We start from the raw sequence: 24,316 nt of genomic DNA, 5'->3' as shown, positions 1-24,316 counted from the left end.
CTGAAGGATAAAATGGCTTGGCAGGCATTGCCTTAGAAAGTAGAAATGAGCAGCTGTTGGACAAATAATTGAATTTCGCTAGTTTTGCTCATGTGAATGAGGTAAAGTATTAGGTATGAAGCTGCAAACTTGTAAGGATTTTCCTGGAGACTGGCGGATTTCTCAAAGTCCATGTTTTCTTGCATCTATGTGAATGGTCTGATGTAATGTGTGCTACCACATTATGCACTAACTTGCCTTATGTATCGCAGGTCCCATTTTATGCAGTAAATTCTGAGCTGACTACATAGATGATGGGGCCAGTGCTGAGTTCTTGAGGACTACTGGTACTAGAGTGCCCTGGGAAGCATATTAGACTAGTGCTAGCTTACTGTCTCCTAAATTGTTACAACAGGAAAGCTAAGTGCTATGCCTGTATGTATTTAAATAAAATATACGAACATGGGCAGATTTGAATGTTAATTGGATTAGGAAAGGCATTGCTGATATGATTCCATCCAATAGTAAACCTTCAATGTGTCCTTAGGTTTCCTCAACCTAAATTCAAAACAGTCACCTAATGTCTGTCATACTAATGAAATTCTAGAAATCAATCCCTTCAGTTACTTGAAAATATATAAGTTTTTGTTTTCCAAAAATTGTTGCACCGTGGATATCTTTGATTTTGTGAGTTTGCTTCAGGCTCCTATGGATTCATATGGCCATATAGTCGGTAAAAAGGTGTTCACTGTCCAATGGGGTCTCTTAACCATGTGCACTTGATCAATATATCAGTATAAATATTGCTACTTATATTTTATCCTCTGTGCCTAGTTGATAAATGTAAACAGGTATGTGTTTCCAGTATTGTGGGTTATTCCCATTTAAAAATGCTAAACAAAGAAATAAGAATTATTTTACAGTACCTCTGTAAAGACATGAGATGAACTTGTAATTAACATATATTGAAAAAAATGAATATTATTGAGTCTTAATGAATGTACGAGTAATAATGAAAGACAATAAAGCTTTTAAGAGAATAATGAGGGTTGTATATGTTCTCATCGGATATATTCTGGAGAGCAAGAAGATTCCTGAAGGCCAAGAGCTATGCATTATTAATGAATAAAAGTGTTATAGCCATGTTAATCCACTTATAAGGTAATAAAAAGAAAATAAGATACCTTTTTTATTGGGCTTGTCATTTTTTGACTACCACAGTATGCAAACCTTTCCATGGCATAACTGGAAGAGACATTTTTGTATACATATCAGACTAAACTTCTAAAATGCTACCGGTATTTGACATTTTTATGATTTGGACTGAGGGAAAAGACTCTTTAACAAATTTACAGTTCTTTTAGTGTATACCATTTTCATTCGTATTCAAATTTGACTACTCATAGAAAGTCAACTTTCTAGATACCACGGTTTCCATCGACAGTAACTATACACAAACACTATCGAACAGGGAGTGTGTAAATGTCTCTTATCTTGTTCAGTCAGTCTTCAAAATACAGACTGAAGTCCTCATTCCTAGTAGAATAAACCTAAAGCCCCATTTTGTATATGGGTTCAACATGAGAAACAGCAGCCAGGTCAGGCTCATCACATTTTTGCAGTATTTTACAAAAGACTCTGCAAAAAACTTTCCTAGAATACATAAAAGAATGGTGCCATTCCCTTTTTCAATAAAAATTATTTTGCCTCTAATGTAATCAAGGCACTCTTGTGTGCACGATGTTGATGGGCGACCAGAATGACCTTTATTGGTTACACTTATTTGTCCCGCTTTAAACCTTTCGTTGATTCATGGTGCTATGTCCATACTGAGCCAATTTCCAATGATGAATTTCCACAGGTTTCATTCCCTCTACCCAAAGAAAGTACACTTGCTAGAGAATGACATGGCGATAGAATTTTTCACTGTCTCTGCCCCTGTGGATAACCGCGGGAAACCATCCCCATGCCATTCTTTAAGGAGAGAGGGAAGACTCAGCACATGAATGAGCTCAGCCACTATCCCTCAAGCCTTGCATTGAAGAATACTGGTGTAGAAGGACTGAGGGGAGAGGGACCTTGGGGTGATAGTGTCCGAAGATCTAAAGGTGAAAAAACAGTGTGACAAGGTGGTGACTGCTGCCAGAAGGATGCTGGGCTGTATAAAGAGAGGCGTAGCCAGTAGAAGGAAGAAGGTGTCGATGCCCCTGTACAGGTCATTGGTGAGGCCCCACTTGGAGTATTGTGTTCAGTTTTGGAGACCGTAAGAAGACTTGAAGTGGTCCAGAGGAGGGTGACGAAAATGATAGGAGGCTTGCGCCAGAAGACGTATGAAGAGAGACTGGAAGCCCTGAATATGTATACCCTAGAGGAAAGGAGAGTCAGGGGAGATATGATTCGGACGTTCAAATACTTGAAGGGTATTAACATAGAACAAAATCTTTTCCAGGGAAAGGAAAATGGTAAAACTAGAGGACATAATTTGAGGTTGAGGGGTGGTAGATTCAAGAACAATGTTAGGGAATTTTTCTTTACGGAGAGGGTGGTGGATGCCTGGAATGCGCTCCCGAGAGAGGTGATGGAGAGTAAAACTGTGACTGAGTTCAAAGAAGCGTGGGATAAACACAGAGGATCTAGAATCAGAAAATAATATAAAATATCGAACTAAGGCCAGTACTGGGCAGACTTGCACGGTCTGTGTCTGTATATGGGCATTTGGGGGAGGATGGGCTGGAGAGGGCTTAAATGGCTGGGAGGGTGTAGATGGGCTGCAGTAGGTTTTGATGGAGATTTCGGCAGTTGGAACCCAAGCACAGTACCGGGTAGAGCTTTGGATTCTTGCCCAGAAATACCTAAGAAGAAAAAAATAATTTAAATTGAATCAGGTTGGGCAGACTGGATGGACCATTCGGGTCTTTATCTGCTGTCATCTACTATGTTACTATGAGGTTGAGATAGACACTAAAAAATGGCGTGGGATGGTTATCTGCAGGGATGGAGACAGTGACAAATTCTGTCACCATATCATTCTCTATGCACTACTGCACATTGTTCTTTGATGTGCAATCTTGCAATGGAGTGTCCATGTTTCTGACCTCATGGCTGCCGCATGACTAAAGGCTGAGCGTTGCACTGTGTGGACAAACTATCCAACAGGCAATGTATGAGTTGCATTTCGCTAGCTCTGTTCTGATTATCATGCAATTTAACAATTGCCTTTAGTTTTTGATTCGCCCTCATATTGTTTTTAAAAACTCTATCTTGTTTTAAATACTTGTGGAAGAGAATGGTAAGAAAAAGAATTAAATTAACTTCCAGCCTTCCAGCTGTTGCCCATTTGCCAGCTGCCAAAAGAAACTTCTTTTGGGAACGTCCATACATTCACTATGACCAGCCATGGAAGCTAAGCTGCCACCAGCATTGCTTCATTGCTTATGTAGTAGAGAATGACACGGTGGCGGTTTACCCGCGGCCACCGCATTTTAGCCGCGGGTCACCCGCCGAAAACGGGGAAGAAAACTAGCAGTCGCTGCGGCGACGGGGACAAGGCCATTCACCGCCCTCGGGGCGGTGAATGATCTTGTCCCCGCAGTGAGGCATGAAGGATCGCGCGGTCCCCGCAGCTCACACCCGCCTGCCCAATCGATTCTAGTGTTTAGCCAGCTCTCTCCCTTCTCCTCACCTTAGTTTGTAGATTTTCTTTTTCGGCGACCCGCACGCTATCAGAGAGCCGCGCACCCGCTGCTGCTCAGTTTCGATCTTCTGCTCTGACGCAACCGGAAACAGGAAGTTGCAGCAGAGCAGAAGATTGAACACTGAGCAGCTGCGCGTGCGCGGCTCTTTGGGAAAGCGTGCAGGTCGCCGAAAAAGAAAACCTATAAACTAAGGTGAGGAGAAGGGAGAGAGCTGGCTAAACACTAGAATCGATTGGGCAGGCAGGTAGTGGCTGCGGGGACCGTGCGATCGCTAGTGTTCCCGGCTCAAATTGGAAGGAGGGAGTGAAAGGGAAAAGGATTCTGGGCCAAGGGGATGAAGTCGGAAAGAAAAACCCACAGCAGGAAAGAAAGGGAAGGCCAGGCAGGTGAGCCAGATGCTAGAAGCAGGGGGGGGGGGGGGGGAGAAGAAAGAGGGAAAAAAGCTAGATGGGGTTGAAAAGAAGAGACACACTGGTATGGAAGAGGAAGATAGGGGAAATCTGGACACAGGAAGGTAACAGAAAGAGGGGAAATTATGTGCATGGGGCATAGGGACAGAGACATAAAGGGGACATGCCATGGGGATGGTATATGGACACAGGGGGGGCAATGACAGATACATAGGGGAGATATTAGAAATGGAGAAAATAGCACAGAAGCGAGATGGTTTGTGGGGATGGGACAGGGACCGAGCTTGCAGGCTCCAGTGGCTTGCACAAATTACATTGTAACGTGCCATGAAAATAAGAGGAAGGAAGGTAGATAGGCCACGCGAGAGGAGCTGAAGGGTAGTAGAAAGGAACAGATGGTAAAGGAGGGAGGGAAGGGTGGTGGTGGAAAGGAATAGAACAGACATTGAAGGAGGGTGGAGAGGAACAGACCCCCAAGGGAAATGTGGAAGACAGAGTGGGAAGAAGACAGATGCCAGACTATGCGGGAGCGGAGGGAAGAAGATGGGTGCTAGACCAATTGGGGGGGGGGGGTTAAGGGAGAGGCACAGTAACAGCAAATGGAAGACGCAGAGAGAAGACACACAGTGGATGGAAGGAATTCAATGAGAAGATGTGGAAAGCAGAAACCAGACAACAAAGGTAGAAAAAAAAATTATATTTATTTATTTATTTTTTGCTTTAGGATAAAATAGTATATTAGTTGTGTTGATAAAAATTTATAAACAAAGCCCTGCCAGCTGAACATCTCTTTCTCTAGTTCAGCAGCAGGAACTTTGATTTATAAGAAAGGAATAAGCTAAATATTACAGTACTAAGGCTTATATGGATGCAGCGGGGACGGTGACGGGGCGGTGAATGGGATGGCAGTGGCGGTGACGGGGCGGTGAAAGGGATGGCTGTGACGGTGACGGGGCGGTGAAGGGAACGGCGGGGGCGGTGCAGAGGATGGTGGAGCGGTGACGGGGACAGATTTTTTCCCCGTGTCATTCTCTATTATGTAGCTTAGTGATTTGAGGCTCTGTCTTCCCACCAGATGCAGGGTACATGGAAATGAAGCTTCTCGATTTAGTGACAGTATAAAGTCTGACTTGTGTCCATAAAGCACAGAGTCGAGGACTTCCAGCTTTGTCGAAAACAAACCTTTTTGTCCAACTCCAAAACTAGCCTTAGCCAGTATGGCACTGACGTCAATATTGATGTTAACAAAGAGGCAATGTCCCCTAGTATCCACTTCTGGCCCAGAGGAGTAACAGTTTGGAAAGGAATGATGCATGAACTCAGTTCTTTTACTAAGGCTCAAAAAAGGCAATCTGTACTTACACAGCAAATGAGACACTAGCACATCAACTGCAAAAAAAAAAATGATGAATTTTTGTAGGAACCATTGTTTGGCTTGCAGCTGCTGAAGTCAAAAGTTGTATCGGTACAAAAACTTATAAACTAAACTAAAACTTAACTTTGTATACCAGATCATCTTCGAAACAAGGAGCTTGATTCGGTTAAACAGTATTTTTTTTAAAAAAAATCAAAATGGAGAGAGAAAAAGAGCCAGTGAGTGAAAGAAGGCAAGTTAGGAAAGATTTCTAAGGTGATTAGAAAACAAAAATTACGAAAAAAAGGTGCAGGTTGCAAATTTGAAAGGCAATGACCACTATTGAAAAATGGATAGCAAACAGGAGTGGATCCAGGTGCTATTGGAAACCAGGAGCACTCATCTCATGCCTGTACTTAACACACAAGTCCTCATGTCTTCATCAAAAGGAATGCAATAACCTGGAGTACAGTGGAATCGGTCCAGTGTTTTCATTTGTGGTGATTCTATCACCACAGGAAATATTCAGTTAACATTTGCATAAACTATTGTTGAATATGGGAAAGAATGGAGAGATTCCATCTGGACAGATCAGCATTATATTTTACAATTGCTGATATATTTAGTTTCTGAGAGGTATAACACATGATAGTCACCATCTAAACTGTCATGAGAATACCTGGAAAATATTTACTTGACTAAACATGTATCATGTTTTGGCTTGAGAGCTTGCATCAGGAGTTTCCAAGCACCATTTCAGCAGAGGTGGCTTCCTGCAGTCAGTTTGCCTTGACAAGAAAAGTATGAAAAGGTCAATGCATGCCATACCTCTCTTGCATTGTGATCCTAGTAAATCAAGTCCCTGTTATCAAACCCAATGTTGCCATAAAACACAACTCAAAGAAAATGCCCAAACCATCCCACAAATCCCCATGTTGTCTCTTTCAAACCCTCCAACATGTCCTCTGGTGCTTACAAAGGGGCATACTGCTTTGTTGCAGGCCTTGCTCTCTTGTGGTAGTGTGCTATTTTCACCACAGCTTTAAGTGTGCAAGTCACTGAAGGGTTCAGCCTGACTCCTGATGTGCACAATAGAGAGCTATACCGGAATGGGAATTTGCAGGAGTTCTGTGGAACCTGTGCGCAAGAAAAAAATTGCAGGAGTGTAGTCAAAATCTCTGGTGACTCCAGAATGAGGCTTGGAATGCCCAGACAGCAGGAACACCAGACTGAGGCTTGAAAAGCTCATTGGTTGAATAGTGAATATCATAGAAAAATCCAAAGGAGGTTATTGCAGTTGGGAAGTAAATAATAGTGTTGACTCCTGCACATACAGGTGGGAACGGGAGAGATCTTAGCAGGTACAAATAGGTATGGGTTAGATTCCATTGGGGATGAGTGAAATTCTATCCATGTGCAACTTTCTAGTGCACAATGCTGTCTCTGTCGTAAACTACTATCTTCAGTGTGGCTTTAATTTATTTATTTGGTTTTATATCCCGTCCTCCCAGGAGAGCTCAGAACGGGTTAAAAGTTTCCATACATATTAACATGAATTTATGTGAGGTGATGGCAAACCAGAACATTCTTTGACAAAGATGGTAAAACAAACATAGCATGATGAGCATTGTGTATGACAAAACATAGCATTATATATATATACAAGCATAGCATGGGAAAAGGTACAGAAGTGTGGCTAACATAGTATGATATGACAATATGCTATGTAACATGATAGAACCTAGGGCGGTAGACATGGGATGGCAAATACAGTCAAACCTCGGTTTACGAGTGTTAAAACATTCTCGCAAATCGTGACTCACAATCCGAGCATTGACTCGATTTGCGAGTCCCCCCTCCCCCCACATCCCCTGCCCGCCCAAACTGAATGCTTATCCCCAATGTGGCACAGACACATAGCACCAACCCACAGGAGGTGCCGGTGCCTGAAGATCGTGCCTCTCCCCCGACTGGGCCTTGAGCATCTGCGCATGCTCAAGGCCTTCTGGCTCCCACCTCTCTCAGATTCTTGGAGAGAACGAGAGCCAGAAGGCCTTGAGCATGCGCAGATGCTCAAGGCCCAGTCGGGGGAGAGGCATGGTTTACGAGCATGCTTCTGGAATGAATTATGCTCGTAAACTAAGGTTCCACTCTATTTTGTAGTGGGCATAGCATGAAAATTTGTGGCATATTTGTGCAAGTCATCTCCCCCTGATGATTCAATTACTGAAGGGCACAGCTTACCACTCTTGGTGCCAAGTAAAGTGTGACTACAAAAACAACAAATAGCAGTAGCCCTAGCATATAATCAGATGTGCATCACTTCCAATATGTGCATTGCTGTCTCAGACTGGCATTTGTTACCAGTGGAACTGAGAAGTGAAAATGATTTGTTGATGTTCTGGAGGAAATTGAAGACCTGTTTATTAAGTTTGGCTAAGGTAGTGGCTAAGTGGGTGATTTGGGTTAGGAGGGTTTGGGGTGAGTAGATTTTAAAGTGTGGGTTTTCAGTTTTTCTGGATGTTTTTATATTTTTGGATCGGACCTAGATTAGTTAATCTCCCTACTAATATTGCATTGAAATCAAATACAGTGGAACCTTGGTTTACGAGCATAATTCGTTCCAGAAGCATGCTTGTAAACCAAAACACTCGTATATCAAAGCAACTTTTCCCATAAGAGTTAGTGTAAACTAGAACAATTCGTTCCACATCCCCAAAAATTTAATTACCATTAGCGAAGCCTCCACCGCTGCCTCTGCCACAGACCTATCCACGCGGCTCCTCCAGTTCTCCTTCTCTGCTGCTGTTCGCTGCCTCTCACTGCGGGTGGTGATGGTGCACCCCGGCTCCAGGGTGCTGGCTGTAAGCAAACCACCGCTGCCACCGAGCTCGACTAAGCACCATTGTATTGGGCACCATAGGTCTTAAAAGGAGATTTTGAGCACACCTTGCGAAGTTGCTTATACATGTTATGAGGTTCAAATGGAAGCTCGCTCTCTCACAATGCAGCTACTATGGTGAGCATTGATCCTGGCTTAGGAATGATGTTTATATTTGTCTTGGTGTACACAAAACTACCCCATCGGAGACATTGCCCTAGAAATCCCGGAGATCTTAGTATATCATCAAATTGTACATTGAGATCAGAAGTCATGCAACATTTTTGTTTTATTCCAGCTTTGAGGAAATACATTTTGAAGAACGTAGACAGAGAGCATTTTCTATTGCAGGCCCTTTGATGTGCAACTGCAGATTAGATTGAGGGCAGACATTGTTACATTCAAGAGGATGTTGAGAGAGCAACTTTTTGTTAAGGCATATGAATGATTGATATAATAGCAAACGTCTGTATCCAGGTAGATATCAGAAAATTTTATGTGATTTTAAGATGCATTTTCATTTTTTTTAGTATATGTGATCTGTTTAGATATAAGCAGAATATAAATTAATAAACCATCTTTTATCTGTTGATAGAAACCTTCAAGATCATGAAGGGCATAGAAAAAGTGGAAAGTGGACAGGGACAGATTTTTCAAACTAAGGGGAACCACAAGTACAAGGGGGCACTCAGAGAAATTGAAAGGGGAAAGGTTTAGAACAAACGCCAGGAAATTCTTTTTCACCCAGAGGGTGGTGGATACATGGAACGCGCTGCTGGAGGATGTGATAGGCAGAAGTACACTACAGGGCTTCAAAGAAGGATTGGATAGGTACCTAGAGGACAAAGGGATTGAGGGGTTCAGATAGGAGTAGAGGTAAGGTTATAGGACAGGAGGATTAGAGGTAAATTATAAAATTAGTCAGAGACCACTGTTCAGGCAGTGGGCCTGATGGGCCGCCGCAGGAGCGGACCGCTGGGCAGGATGGACCTCTGGTCTGCCCCAGCGGAGGCAACTTCTTATGTTCTTATGACAAAGTGGTGACCACTGTGGGATCTGTATATACATTAACATGTAACTGAAAAAGAAATGCAAATGATTTAAAAAAAAAACACCAACCGTTTATTTCAGATATTTAATTTTCCTTGCATACAGATTTAAACTGTTAAAGCTGCATTTTTCTGGAAGATACAAAATGAGCTGCCCAGAGAAAGGCAGTTCTCTGCCCCCTCTGTATAAAAACATAAACTCTCTATTGATTATTTTCACATCTGTGGCCTGGAAGTTTTATGCAGAAATTCAGTGGAGCACTAGACAAATAAATTAATCTTAAATAAAACTATAAAAAAATAGACTCAGATTTGTACATGTTATAAACAGTTTTGCAGCAACAACCAGACATGAAACAATGAACATCTTGGATGTTATCAGTAAGCAATAGGTTGACATGCACGGTTCCAGTTTGGTTTTTCATCTGTGAGCTGGTCTATATCCTTCAATACAATGCTATACCTGTAGTTGGAGATGATCTTCATAAAACAAAGGCATGTCCTCATAAAAATACACATGTTTTGTCCTTCCTCTGTTAATCCGGTATGTAATTTTGGAGGTCTTCTGTTTTTTTGTCATGTGTGATGCCCAAGACATGTTGGCAAAGTGAAGTTTAGGAATATTGGCGATCACAGTTTCTTTCCGATAGAAAATCAATACAGCTGGAGCATCTGTGCTATAATTAAAGGGAGCGGTTAAGGAATTTTAGTTCTAAACAAGTATTGGGGTTGCTGGTTACAGCTGTTGGGTGAAAGTGGCACTGAGCTTTATTCCATCTTGTGATACTCAGTTTGAAGACCAAATAATGTATCAGTTTTATGACCATTTCCATATTGAAAACTGTGATCCTACTAACAGTACAAAACATTTCAATGCGCCTCCAGCATCGACGAAAAGTGTTTCCTGACTGGAGATGACAAGAATGCTTTGTACATTGTTTGACAAAAATTGCTCAGCATCTTTCTTTCCCTGGACTGGATTGTCATAGTGTGTGACATCATGGCTGAGGTGCCAGGTGTACCATAGGGTTTTCTCCTCTCAGAAAAACCTTCAATAAATGAAGCGCCCCTCTTACAAAGCCACGGTCGTGGTTCTACTGCGGCAAATGCACCGAAGCCATTAGGAACTGAATGGCTTTTGATGCATTTGCCGCAGGAGAATCGCTACTGTGGCTTTGTAAAAGGGGCCCTAAATGTTATACTGGTAGATCACGTCAAGTGATAGATGCTTATTTACAAATAAATACAGGGTAGATATATGCTGGGGGCTTTTGGCACTAAATTCTAGACACGGTGCCCAAATTTAAGTATTAAAAAAGGAGCACTAATGGCACCGGTTTTACAATGTTTTTAACTGAGTTTCAAAACGCCTACTACTGCCTAAAAAAAAATCGGTGCCAGAATCATGCCTCCACAGGCATTTTAGGCTACCTAACACCATTGTGGGCATGGCTAGGACCAGAAGTGGCATTAAGTGACCTAAAGAGAGCACCATCCTGTGATTGATATGCGATCAGTGGCCAAATTACAGAATCTGGGCCTAAGTGCTATTCTTCAATGGAACTCAAAGTTTGGTGCCATTTATAGAATAGAATATTCCTTAGTGCCAGGATCAGTGCCCAATTTTAGGTGCGAGGGTTTACACCAACTGAAATTTGGTGAATCCTAACACCTGAAGTTAGGTGCAGATCTGCCATATTCCAACCCTTTGCACAAGTTCTAGGAATACCCCTGCTCCCTCCATGCCCCCTCTTCTGATCCTCGTGTAGAAATTTATGCACACATCTTCACAGAATATTGACTGCAAAGATGCTTGTATAAATTCAAATTGTTGGCAATTGGCTTGTTCAATGAAACTGCACTTACAAATTAGGTGCATGGCCAAATTAATGCACAGTTTTAAGGGCCATATATCAAATTTGGGGGATGGTGTTTAGCACATAACAAAATATCCCTGTGTTAAAATAAGATATTGTCGCATATAAAATAGACCAATAGTTCTGAACCTGGAGTATGTGGAAACCTGGAAGTCCATGAGACCATCATAGGGGTCTTCAAGACAACCAAAATGCAGCAGCTGAGAAAAAGAACAGGCGGACCTCAAATCCAAGGAGCTCTGCTCTAATGCCACTGTTGCCTAAGCCCAAGTGGGGAAGACTGCACTTTTAAGGAGCCCAAACCTGTTCAGAGAGAATAAAGGGAAGAAAGAAGAGGCCTCCTGAGACGAAGAATGATCTTGAGAAACCCAAATTGTCATGGAGTAGAGGCAGCAATGGTCACCACCATCATGAGTTTGGAAAAGATAGAGAACAGGTGCGAAAGAATACACCTGATCACTATCACCAAGAGACTGAAGCCACACCAAGTAGAAGAGGAAAACTATGTTGATACAACATCATCTGTTCTATGACTGGAGGCAAGCAGCGTAGTAACATTGAGAACCATTTTTAAGCATTGTTGCATGTGTTCTGTTGGTGCTGCTGACTTGAGAGTACAGCTACAATGAGTAGTAATATGGCTGTGGTGGGAGAGGGGAAGGAGAGCAGAAAGGGCAAGAGTGGATAGAGAGAAAGAACATAGAAATACAGCAAGATGAAACACACTTGGGAGAGGAAGACAAGACGAGCACTTGGAAAAGGCCCATGCACTAGTAACAGGAGGAGCAGAAATGAGGAATGGTCCACAGTGGGGAGAGGGATTGTGGTTGGGAAGATATGTGCGAGTGGAAACAGGGCAAGGGGGATGGCACTTGAGATATGACCAAGGTATACAGCATTCAAAAAGGAACCATGAATGTGGGTGCTGAAGGAAAGCAGGAGTGGTCATCAAGGGGGAGCTGAAAAGGAGAGAGGAAATAGCCAAAGCGAAAAATCACTAAGGGAAGGCTGTTGGCAAGTTGGAGGTTGGTGAAAGAACAGAGAGGGGCTTCTGGGAAAGACACTATTGAGGAGAGCTTTGGGATGCCCTGGAAAGGAGGGACTGAGGGCGAAGAGTGATTTATAGGGAGGAGCTGGGGAAGAGAGACACAGATAGGACATGGCTTGACAGTGGAAGGGGGAAAGGCTATGGAGGAAGGCTAGATGGGGAATAGAGAAGCAAGGCTGGAGAAGGGGAGCAAGACTTATGGGGACAGGTTTGGAGTCCTGAAAACTTACGAATGTTAAAAGGTTGGAAAACTCAATTCATGGCAGATGCCCCTAGTTCACCATGCCAAGGCATAAGATCTATTCTTTACACTTGGGTTCTTTATAGGAAAAGGGTGCTCAGATTCTGGATTAGATGGGGTTATCTTGGCAATTTATTTTGTCTAGATTTCCAATTTGACTGGAACACAGTTCAAAGCACAATCAAAGCTTTCAAGCCTAATTCAGATTTGGCATGAGGCTTTTGAAAGGTGGTGCATCAGTATGACTAAATAAATAACTTGGGCACAACTGGTTAAATAAACCAGTTGTTTCCATCAATGGCAGCTGTCTCATGTTAGCCAAATTTTATTAGGCAGGAAGAGATGGGTAAGAACAGCACCCTGGACTTAACAATGGATTATTCAGTCACCTTTGTTATAGTTCAAATATCAGCCAGTCCATAATCCTTAGGGCCCTTAGCTAGTATGGAAGTACAATAATTTGACAATTAGAAACTCATCAAATCTAACCTGGAAAATATAGGGATTCCCCCTCCCTACCCCCAGTTAAAAGAGAATAACTGAAAGTAAGCCCTTACCGTTCTTGGCAGAACCCAAAAGACATTCCTAAAATGGTTTAGCTAAGTAGGTTGGTTGTATTCTCTGTTTTGCTTCCAGACACTGTGAGTCGAAGGAGTTACATGAATGGACGATCTTTTGTCCTATATTAAGAATCTCTGGCAGGCCCCACTCTTGAAACATGTAGGATACTATGAACATGGTCAAATCACAGATGAACCTAAATGTAGACATGTCTGCTTTTTGCAAACGTTCATGTCAAGCGCTCTTGAACATAAAAAGATGTGCAAAATATTTTGCTAATATTCACAAAGATTTGACAAATCTGCATTGCTCTACCTTTCAAAATTAGGCAATGACTTTCCCAAAATTTATATAGATTCACAGCTGTAGGCAAATTCAAGTTATGAAAATGTATTCTAAAAAAATATGTCTATAAAAGTATCATTGCTATGAATTTAAATATCTATGCAGGCCCACAACAGGTCTCCTTTTAACTAATCATGCTGCTGTATTTTCATTAATGGCTGATAGTATGATATTTTTAAAAAAAGAACAAAGAATGGAACGTAGGCACACATTCATCTGGAGACATCACATGGCGACAAGGTGAATCCTTGTTTGTTATTTGGGATTCTGGCTAAGGCTAACTAACCCTTTTTCACTTACAATCTTCTGCGGACCCATCTCGCACTGATCCAAACACCACCAAACCGTGTGCCATTCATGTATTTATGAGACGATGCAGGTTGCAGAAGAGCTCCCTCACAGGACTGTGATACACAGTTATTAAGAATACCCGCATGGTGCTGCTTTTGAGAATAAAAAGGATCATTTACAGTACAGAAGTGCTTTGGACAACCTGATTAGCTCAGATCTTGATGCAGAACATGGAGCTCCCACTTTGCAATAAAAAGCATCGCGTTGATTTAAAATAACAGAAAGCAAAGACCACTTCTGGAGCACTATGACATCTTTAAAGGGATTTTTTTTTTCATAAGAGTGCTCAGCAGACTCTTCCCGTCCATGCAGTGCAAATGCTACACATCACTGGATGTCCTTGGTCCGGAAGAAAAGGAGGGGGAAATGCAGCCACAACAAGCCACCCAAAGAGACTTTTGGATATCTGGGTTTCTGAAAGCATAGATGATGGGATTAATGACCGAGTTGCAGGTAACTGGTAGCACAAGAGAATAGGTGTAAACCATGGGGTAGCTGGAATCTGCCACCAAGGAATAAACTGCAAATGGCAACCAACAGACGGCAAAAGTGCCCAGGATCAATGACAAAGTGGACACACCCTTCCTGGTGCTGGAGGCCTGGGATGTGGCCATAAACTGGTGCTGGACAGCAATCTGCTGAGCATGCCTGAAGGCTATCTTGCAGATTTGTAGGTAGAGCTGCATCATGATGGCAAAGATGAGAAGGAAGGAGACAGCCAGCACAGTTGCATAGTTCTGAGTGACTGGTTTCAGGATGCTGCAGGTGGACTGGTCCCAAACACAGTTCCAGCCCATTACAGGTAGCAAGCCGATGCAGAGACACAGTACCCAGACGATGATCAGCATCAGGTAAGTGAAAGTCAAAGTCCTTTCTGTGTGGTAAGTCAAGGCATTATAGAGAGACAGGTACCTATCAGCAGTGATGGCCAACAAACTGCAGACCGAAGCAGAGAAGGAGGTCAGCAGCAGCCCGGCAGAGCTAAGGATGGCCAGCTCCGTATTGAAAACATAGAGGACAATGAAATTGCTGACCAAGCCTAGGCCAGCAAGAAGGTCAGCTAGGGCCAGGCTGCCGATGAGTAGGAACATAGGGGCTCTCAGAGAGGGCGTGTAGAAAAGAATGGCCAACACAATGGCATTCTCACAAGCCATAACTGTGCCAGTGACACATAGGACAATGTCCCATGCATTGACAGGCTCCGGCAAGGACAGATCGGAGGCTGTGATGGTTGAAGATGAGTTGGTGTCCCAGTAGTCTGCGGAAGGCCAACCTGAAGCTTCTTTGTTGGAGAAGGAAGAATTGAAGAGCTGCAGTAATGGATCCATCTTTGCAGCCACCGGCCTGTGTAGCATAGCTGCGATACAAATAAACATCAAAATGTGAGAGGGAGTATCAGAAGAAGGAAACTCCAGCATGCCTGAAAGATTCTTCCCTCCACACCCAAAAAATATTCACATCTCTGCAATGAAAGCTTAAATATCCTTCTGATCTTGGCTTCCATTGCGTTTACACCTGGATTTTCTCACAATAAAGCGATAGCTTCAGAACCCTGTTATTGAAGTGCCGTAAGCACTTACCTCCTAATTCTATAATCTTGCACACCCATTTTCACTCTCAGGTTATAGAATACTGCCAGTTATGCACCTAACTTGTTAAATTAGGCACATAAGGAGAATTCTATAATCAGCGGCCGCTGAAAGCGTGTCAATCACGAATCAGCGATATTTTTTTTTTTTTAAACACCAATGCCTTAAATGTAGGCCAGCATTTTAGAAGCCTTCATTTAAGGCAACAGTGTCGTGCTTATGGCAGTGCCAAGGGGCACCTAAGGACGCTTAAGGCCACTTCTGGTGCAAGGCATGCCCACGCTGGTTGTAGGCCCCAAGTACTTCTGTAAGCGTGACAGCGGTGCCTTCATTTTTTTTTAGAAAATGTGCTTCTGGATTGGTTGGCAGTAGAATGCCCTACTGCTGGCTAACCTTCAGCATATCTTTAAGAATTTACTCCTAACTGTTGTTAGTAGTCAATAATTAGCTATAATTGGAATTAATGGATGCTAATTGGCGCTGATTTGCAACTGCACTTCGCTGTAGTCACAAGCGGCCCTAATGCGCCCTTACATCGTTTTTTTTCCCCATTTTTACTACAACCATAAAGATGTCCTTTTTGCTATTCCTTGTATTAATGACCATGCCCTAATGTTGCCATCAGTTTCCTGCTGATGCGATACAGGATGTTGCGAACGATTGATGGGCACCAGTGGTGGAATTCCTATCACTGTGCACTGAATGCAGTGACTGAATTTGCACTCTGGCTCAAGGACTGCGTTCCAGTTTTGAGGTCTGATATTTGCATCGCGTTTATCATCGATGCAGGCATTGTATGCTGAAACACGGCTGGTGTTGGGTCTTTCTATTTTTAATAATACTTTGTACAACCACTTTGATATATGATAAGGCGGTATATCAGATTTTTAATAAACCTGAAACCTGTCCCTGTTCATTGAAGCCCTTTGTGCTGGTTTTGTTGGATTGTCATCAGAGTGTGACCATTTTGTAAAATAATGCATATGAACTTACCTCCACCATTTAGTTGGCAGTAAGGGCTCATGTGCTATTCCTGTGCTAATCAGTTGGTGTGATAATGTAGCATAAAATCTGTTTTACTACATGGGATCTAGCTAGGTACTTGGGACCTGGGTTGGTCACTGTTGAAAACAGGATACTGGGCCAGATGGCCCACTGGTCTGACCCAGTATGGCAAGTCATATGTTCTGAAGTGAGCCAAGTACAGGACAACATAGCCACTGTGACATCACTGATGAGGCTGGCTCTTAGGCATTGGTGGAATGAGGCATTATGACATCACAATCTAAGCTCTGGAATGTTGCTACTCTTTGGGTTTCTGTCAGGTACTTGTAACCTGGGTTGGCCACTGTTGGAAACAAGATACTGGACTTGATGGACCTTTGGTCTGTCCCAGTATGACAATTTTTATGTTCTTATAAGGCTGGATTCAGTAAATGGTGCCCAAAATTTGGTGCAAAAAACCCCCACAAAAACAAAACTGGTGCTGAATGGTATTCTAATACAGGTGTTATGGAATTGGCGCCCTTCATAAAATAGTGCACAGTGCCAGGATCCACAAGGAGGAACACCAACTAAAACCAGGTGTAATTTGGTGCACATTAGGTGGGAGATCTGCATTATCTATAACTGTGTGTATTTTAAGTGAATGCCCCTGACACACACCCTTTGCAGATCCACATGAAAACACTTAGGGGCATTAGCAATGAAAACGGCAGGAGGGATGCCCACTCCCTCCCGCCATGCCGACTCCCCAGCCTGAGAAAAAATTGGCAGGAGGGATGCCTACTACCTCCTGCCAATAGAGACCGCTCACACCAGGTGCCCCCCTGAACCATCCCCTCCCCTCCCCCCAAAAAAAGGCAGGATGGATGCCCACTCCCTCCAGCCACCGGATGCTCCCTTGAACCCCTCACCCACAGTACCTTTGTCTGAAAAGAGGAGGGAGTCTCGGTCCCTCCAGCTCTAAGGCCCACCAATCCAAAATGTGGGCCTTCCCCTCAGTGCATCATGTAATGCTTGGGGAGGGGCCCTATGGCCCTGATTGGCTCAGATGACTAAGACCCCTCCCCTTGTGCTTTTTCGGACCACTTGTTTTGTGCATCGAGAAGCCAAGTTACAGCATCAATCACTCTGCTAGTTTACAGTACATGGCATTTCAATATTTATGAGCTCATTTGCATGGTCAGAAAACCATGCGGTGAACCATTTTCTGCATCAGTTTGCAAATGTGATCGTCACTAAACCAGTCAAAACTGGTTTGGTGACGATTATTATACGATCGCTGACTGTAGTGCATCTAGCTCTCTGCAGGGCAGGGGGGGGGATAGAAGCATAGCAAGTTTAGACCTTCGGGTGGTAACACCTGTGTCAGCACTTCTGAACATTGTAGGGAAGGATTCCTCCGTCATGCCCCTCCCCCTCCCACCCGTGTTAAACTAAACTAAACTAAACTAAGCCTTAAGTTTATATACCGCGTCATCTCCACAGAAGTGGAGCTCGACACGGTTTACAGGAATTAAAAACAAAGAAAGGAACTCCAATGGAAGGAAGGAGGGTTTGGTAAGTAGAAAGGTGAGGGGGGAAGGGAGGGGGGAGTTACATTTTGGCGAAAAGCCAGGTTTTCAGATGTTTTCTGAAGTGTTGGAGGGAGGTCGAACACCGGAGATGGGCTGTAACATACAAGATAAACCAACTCAAGAGAATTATCTGTCCTGTCTCTCCTCCCCTAACATCCAGCATCGCCCCTCTCTCTCCTACGTATTTCCTTCAATCAACTACTATTTAGTACTGCCTCATTTTTTCCCCTCTCATCCCACTATCAAGTATTTATTTATTTATTCAATTTTCTATATTGTTCTCCCAGGGGGAGCTCAGAACATTTACATGCATTTATTCAGGCACTCCAGCATTTTCCCCTCTCTGTCCCGGTGGGCTCACAATCTATCTAACATACCTGGGGCAATGGGGGGATTAAGTGACTTGCCCAGGGTCACAAGGAACAGCGTGGGTTTGAACCTACAACCCCAGGGTGCTGAGGCTGAAGCTTTAACCACTGCGCCACTCTAGAAATCATAATGTAGTAAAAGTGAGCCAAGTGTAGGACAATCAAGCCATTATGACATCACTGACGAGGTTGGCTCTTATTGGTGGAATGAGGCATTATGATGTCACAATCTTAGCTCTGGTTATCAGAGGTTGAAACTCTTCACACTATTTATTTATTCAATTTTCTATTCTGTTCTCCCAGGAGAGCTCAGAATGGTTTACGTGAATTTATTCAGGTACTCAAGCATTTTTCCCTGTCTGTCCTGGTGGGCTCACAATCTACCTAATGCACCTGGGGCAATGGGGGGATTAAGTGACTTGCCCAGGGTCACAAGGAGCAGTGTGGATTTGAACCCACAACCTCAGGGGGCTGAGGCTGTTGCCACTGTGCCACACTCAACTCACCTCTTTCTCTGTCACCCCCCCCCCAACACCATCAATCACCTTCATCCTCAATTCCCATCTTCTCAACTCCCTCCCCCAACATCAATGAATGCCAGCATCATTGCCTATCTTATTTCCCTCCCCCACCCCCTTCATTCAGTCTTTCACCAGCACCTCTGCCAAGTCATTACTCGACAAGAAATAGAATCCATAACCTTCATGCTCACTCTTCCTGCTGGGCCACCAACTCGTTAGCTGCAAACAATGAGAATCATGAGACCATATAGCCCTCTGCGCACCACTAGCAGCTTTACAGCTCATGTTTTCTATGATGTCACTTCCTGTTTTGGAGGGTGGGATCAACAGAGCCACTAGTAGTGTGCAAAGGACCACGGTCCTAAAGTTTCTTATTGTTTGCAGCTACCAAGTCGGGGAGTTGGTGGCCTGGCAAGCAGAGGGAGCAAGTGAGAGAGCATGTGGGAGAGGAAGGCAATGATTTCTTGTTGCCTTTCTAGGAAAGCAAGTGGCCACAGGGAGGGAAATGTAGTGCTTGGGGGGATAGGAGTGCCTATGTGTGTTGTGCACATTTATCTCCTCTTGTGCTTCACACCCCCTCAGTATGGTCTTTCCAGTTTTGCTCTGCCCTGCCCTCTATCTGCTCCAGTCCTTCACTTTCAGATGAATAGGTCTGGATCATGGGACCTGCACCTACTATCCTGACTTTACAAAATCAACTTGAAAAACTTATCTAACTTGTCTTCATAATCTTCTGCATCCAAATATAGCCTGTGGGACCCTTTACTAAAACTTAGCATGTGCTAAATCCTAGGATAAACAGCATAAAATCTGTTTTACTACTTGGGATCTAGATAGGTATGTGGGACCTGGATTGGCTACTGTTGGAAAAGGATACTGGGCTTGATGGACCTTCGGTTTGTCCCAAGTATGGCAGCTCTTATGTGAGCCAAGTATAGGACAATCAAGCCATTGTGACATCACTGCTGAGGTTGGCTCTTAGGCATTGGTGGAATGAGGCATTATGACATCACAATCTCAGCTCTGGAATGTTGCTGCTCTTTGGGTTTCTGCCAGGTAACAAAGTAACATGGTAAATGACGGCAGATGAAGACCTGAATGGTCCATCCAGTCTGCCCATTAGTTATATCCATTAAAAATACATAATTAAATTAACTTATCTTCTTTGGTATTTCTGGGTCATATACCGTAAAGTCCACCCGGTATTGTCCTAGGTTCCATCTAATCAAGCCATTGTGACATCACTGCTGAGGTTGGCTCTTAGGCATTGGTGGAATGAGGCATTATGACATCACAATCTCAGCTCTGGAATGTTGCTACTCTTTGGGTTTTTGCCAGGTGTTGGCCACTGTTGGAAACAGGATACTGGGCTTGGTAGACCTTCGTTCTGTCCCAGTATTCTTAAGAAATGAAATGGGTGTCTTAGCATTTAGCACAAGCTAAACTTTAGTAAAAAGCACCCTAGTATTCAACATATTTATATGTCTTTACCATGTGCTTTCTCTGAGGAAAATAAAGGATAAATCTGATAAGAAAATCTTTATCTCACCGTTCACAACACCATTTTTCATATACTGTCAAGCAAAGTGATACAACCTCTTTCCAGCTTTTTAGCTCTCGCAGCCAGTCTCTCACTCTGCTCTGGTTTCTCTGTATGACAGCATCAGCCCCTCACAGGCTCAGCATGAGCTAAATGTCACGCCGCCCTTAGGCTTAGACTGCGGCTTGATAAAAGGGGTGGGGGTGGGGTGAATAATTGGTTCCGTTTTTTTTTTACCAGAGATAAACCTATTTCAAGGCACAACACATCTGATTTACTATGCAGATACCAAGAGAGACTAACCCTCTGCTTTACAAAGCTGCGCAAGCGTTTCTAGCGCCGTCCTACGCGGTCACAGCTCCGATGCTCATAGAATTCCTCCGAGTGTCTGAGCTGTTACCACCGCGACTGGCGCTAAAAACGCTAGCGCGGCTTTGACTAGATTATAATTGGAAAGCCAATTTTTTTTAAAAAAATAATTCATCGAGGGCCCCTAGGCACACAAGTACACTGGGCCCCCCGCCCCGCCCCACCCCACCATGCGCCCAGGCGGTAACAGGAAGCTGCGTCAGAGGGAAGCTTTGGGCAAGCAGCACCGCTTGCACGATTACAGTTCCCGTTGCCTTTCTTACCCGCATTGCTTGCTTGTCTTACTTTCCGTCGATGGGGGGGGGGGGGGCTGCTCGTTAATGGTGTTTTAATGGATGAGTTGTATTAAAGAAAATCATTAGTGTATTATCTCTGTTATTCGAATGTTCTGCTTCTCATCTGAATTAATAAGTATATTTTTGAAACTGTTTCATGGTGGTCCTGTTACTAAGGGCTCCTTTTACTCATCTGAGATAGCGGTTTTAGTACACGCTTAGTGTGCGCTGAATTGCCGCATGCGCTACACCCTAACGCCAGCATTGAGCTGGCGTTAGTTCTAGCCGCCTAGCGCGCACTAAAAACGCTATCGCAGCTTAGTAAAAGGAGCCCTAAGTTGGGGTGGGGAGGGGTTTGTAAATCTTTTATTAAATTTCCAAACTACCATCGTGCAAACAAACAATTTCAATATACAGTGGTACCTTGGATGACGAGCATAGTCCGTTCCAGGAGCATGCTCGTAATCCAAAATGCTCGTATATTGAAATTACAATGCAAAACCCTCCCCTAACGGCTCCTTTTATGAAGGCACGGTACGGTTTAAACGCGTAATAGCGTGCGCTAAACCGCCGGCCGCGCTAGCCGCTACCGCCTCCTAGTTTTTTTGGGCTAGCGCGGGGGTTAGCGCGGGATCAAACGTCGTGGGCGCTGAAGCCGCTACCGTGGCTTTGTAAAAGGAGCCCTAAGTTTCAATTTACTGATTTTGACTTTACCGCATTCATTGTACTTATGTTTATTTGTACGTGCGGTGCAGCACCTTGAGTGAACCTCTTCATAAAGGCAGTTAATACATTAATTTAGGGACCACCATTGACTTTAATTTGCTTTCTTTCATCCTTTCTGCTGTTTACTCATTACTCATCACACAGAAACACCTTCACTCTATTCTGATTTTATCCTTTAAATCGCTCTCTTTCTTCCTTGACGCTTCCATCTTTTCTTTTTTTTTTTAAACCTATTCATTAGACTTTCTGCAATTCATGTATTCATTAAACACGCATTTCTATAGCACTACGCTGATCCGAGAACAATCGCGGTAATGCACATCACCATCGAATCACTGCAAGCCAATCACAGCTCAGTCACACTTCTCTGGGCTGCTGCGCACTCTGCGATTTCTCATGCTAAAACCTGGTTCCCTGTCGATATTTACTAACTACCCCCCCCCCTCGCCTCCACCCTCAGAGTGAGGTTACCAGGGCAACACCAATCAGCTCTTTTGTCTTCAGCCTACATTTACCAGCCTACATGGTGGGGAACGTAGGCTTGCCTCTGGAGGATGAATTTAAAGTGTGGTCCAACTTCTCACTGTAATCCTTTACTCTGTTCGGGAAGGGGTAAAACGCGGACCTCACGGATCTAAAACCGCACGTCCTTAAAAATATGAGGTCCGCGCCGCTTATAGTTAGTTTCTGGCTCCGACAGACCTCGGTGACAATTTAGCGCTGACGGATCCGTCTCAGCATAGGGAGGGAAAAGTATTAGGATCCGTCAGCGCTACAATGTCATCGAGGTCTGTCAGAGCCGCGGACCTCAGGTTTTTTAATTTACTGGGGCTGCAGGAAACCGGTTTAAAGGATTCGTTTTAGAGCCGCTCCAGCACTCGTCTCTGGCTCTGACGGACCTCGGTGAGATTTTAGCGCCGATGGATCCTAATGCTTTTCCCTCCTTTTGCGCTGACGGATCCGTCGGCGCTAAATTGCCATCGAGGTCTGTCGGAGCCAGAAACTAACTACAAGTGAAACGGACATCAGATTTTTAGATCCGCGAGGTCCGTCAGGTCCGCGTTTTTACCCCGTCCCACTCTGTTCATACATTCCACCACCCTCATACATACTAACATGTCACAGTGCACATAAATGGCTCCAGGGTTTCCGCTTTAAAAACACAACCCCAGCCACACTGCACAACACAAGTACATGCAACAGCAAAACGGTAACCCAAGTGCTCGGTGGTCTCAGCTCCCCACCCCCACCCCACCATGATTGCCCTGATCCTGAAGCCCTGCCAGAGCACATTATGCATGACTCTTCCTCCCCCCCCCTCTCTGCCGCTGTCTGCTATCTATGGCCCCTCGCCGCCACCACCACCATCCTATGGCCCAGTTTCAGCCCAGGCTCCAAACTTCCACCTCTACCAACTGCAGCCTGGTCCAAAGCTCCATCCGACGTTCATTTTTTTTTTTTGCTCTCTCTCTCTCTAATTATTCACATTACCTGCTTCAAAGGCAGAAGCCGGTGCACTCTTTAGAGCTGCCTCTGCACTTAACATTATTCCTCATGTTGAGATGATTACACGGTCCATTACAATGCATCAGCTGCACGTACCGATTGCAAATTACAGGATGCAGAGCCTACCGCAATGGATCCAGCAATCAAACTAGCCGGCAGCGGGATAGGAAGGAGCCAGGTAAATCCCGGGACCCCACTGGCATTAAAAGGAAAGGCTACCGTGGAACTGAACTTCCGCAGCTTGGACCACGGATGCAAGGGCTGCTTCCCGTTTGAAGGAGCCAGCTGCGATCACTGCAGCATCCAGGTGGCATTCAAAGCCTTTGCGTGCTCAGACCATGCCATCTGTCCGTTTGTATATGTTGCAAAAGTTGCAAAGGTCAGAAATAATTGCGTCGCATTTCACTGCGGAGAGGAAAGGCTCCCGAGGAATCTAAGCCAACCCCCTCCCCCTGGGCACACCAAGGTCGTCTCCTTTCTGGCTTTACCTTTGCAATTCTTGAAGCTCTCCTTGCAGTCCTCGGGATGAAGCCTCATTCCCTGCTAGGCTGCTGCCTTTGACTTGTACTTAATATTCTGCCCCATTGGGTCTGCTGATAAAGCGCAGCTCTGACGTCAAAGTGTTCACTTATATTCATGATCAGCTCCCGAGCCTGTGAATCAGAGGCGCTGTGATCGGAATAACAAGGAGACGGTGCGTCTGCAGCGCACGCGCCACACAGGCCCAGATGCACGCGCACAGAGAGCCAGAAACACACACGCGCCTCCTCTGGAATTCCATTCATAAGATTTTCTCCCGGGGACGCAGCTCCCCAAGGTCAAAGCTTTCGCGCGAGACGTCTAGAGAGAGAGAAGGGGACCGGGGGGAGGGGGGGGGATCGGGATCGTGTCTGGGCTGCAGATTCTTAGGGAATCACACCTGAATCCTTGCAATTGAAAACTTCTTCCGCCAAAGGGCGATTCGATTCTGCAACTAGTTCTACTGTGACTCAGCAAAAGCTGTTTTAAAGCCACTGATTTCATATATCATATACACACACACACCACACAAA

The 24,316-nt window shown here is 44.3% G+C and overlaps 1 protein-coding gene across 1 annotated transcript; it reads right to left on the bottom strand.

Moving 5' to 3' along the window:
• Positions 1–9,561: 9,561 nt before the first annotated feature.
• LOC117361191 (G-protein coupled receptor 12-like) lies at positions 9,562–23,890 on the bottom strand. The gene is made up of 2 exons (XM_033946194.1): positions 23,753–23,890; positions 9,562–15,148 (listed from the first exon to the last, which is right to left on the bottom strand). Exons 1-2 carry the CDS (start codon positions 23,799–23,801, stop codon positions 14,112–14,114), a joined length of 1,086 nt encoding a protein of 361 aa, XP_033802085.1. The 5' UTR covers positions 23,802–23,890; the 3' UTR covers positions 9,562–14,111.
• Between the last annotated feature and the right edge of the window lie 426 nt (positions 23,891–24,316).

This window comes from Geotrypetes seraphini, chromosome 5 (assembly GCF_902459505.1).
Source record: "Geotrypetes seraphini chromosome 5, aGeoSer1.1, whole genome shotgun sequence".
In the NCBI taxonomy this organism is placed as follows: Eukaryota; Metazoa; Chordata; class Amphibia; order Gymnophiona; family Dermophiidae; genus Geotrypetes; species Geotrypetes seraphini.
Note: the sequence above shows the minus strand (reverse complement) of the source record. Positions and strands in the feature narration are given on the sequence as shown.

Coding starts and splice junctions, on each gene's coding strand:
- LOC117361191 (XM_033946194.1), bottom strand. CDS start 23,801: ATGAGGCTTCATCCCGAGGACTGCAAGGAGAGCTTCAAGAATTGCAAA. Junction 15,149..23,752: donor GAGCTTCAAGAATTGCAAAG/GTAAAGCCAGAA, acceptor TTTGTATCGCAG/CTATGCTACACAGGCCGGTG.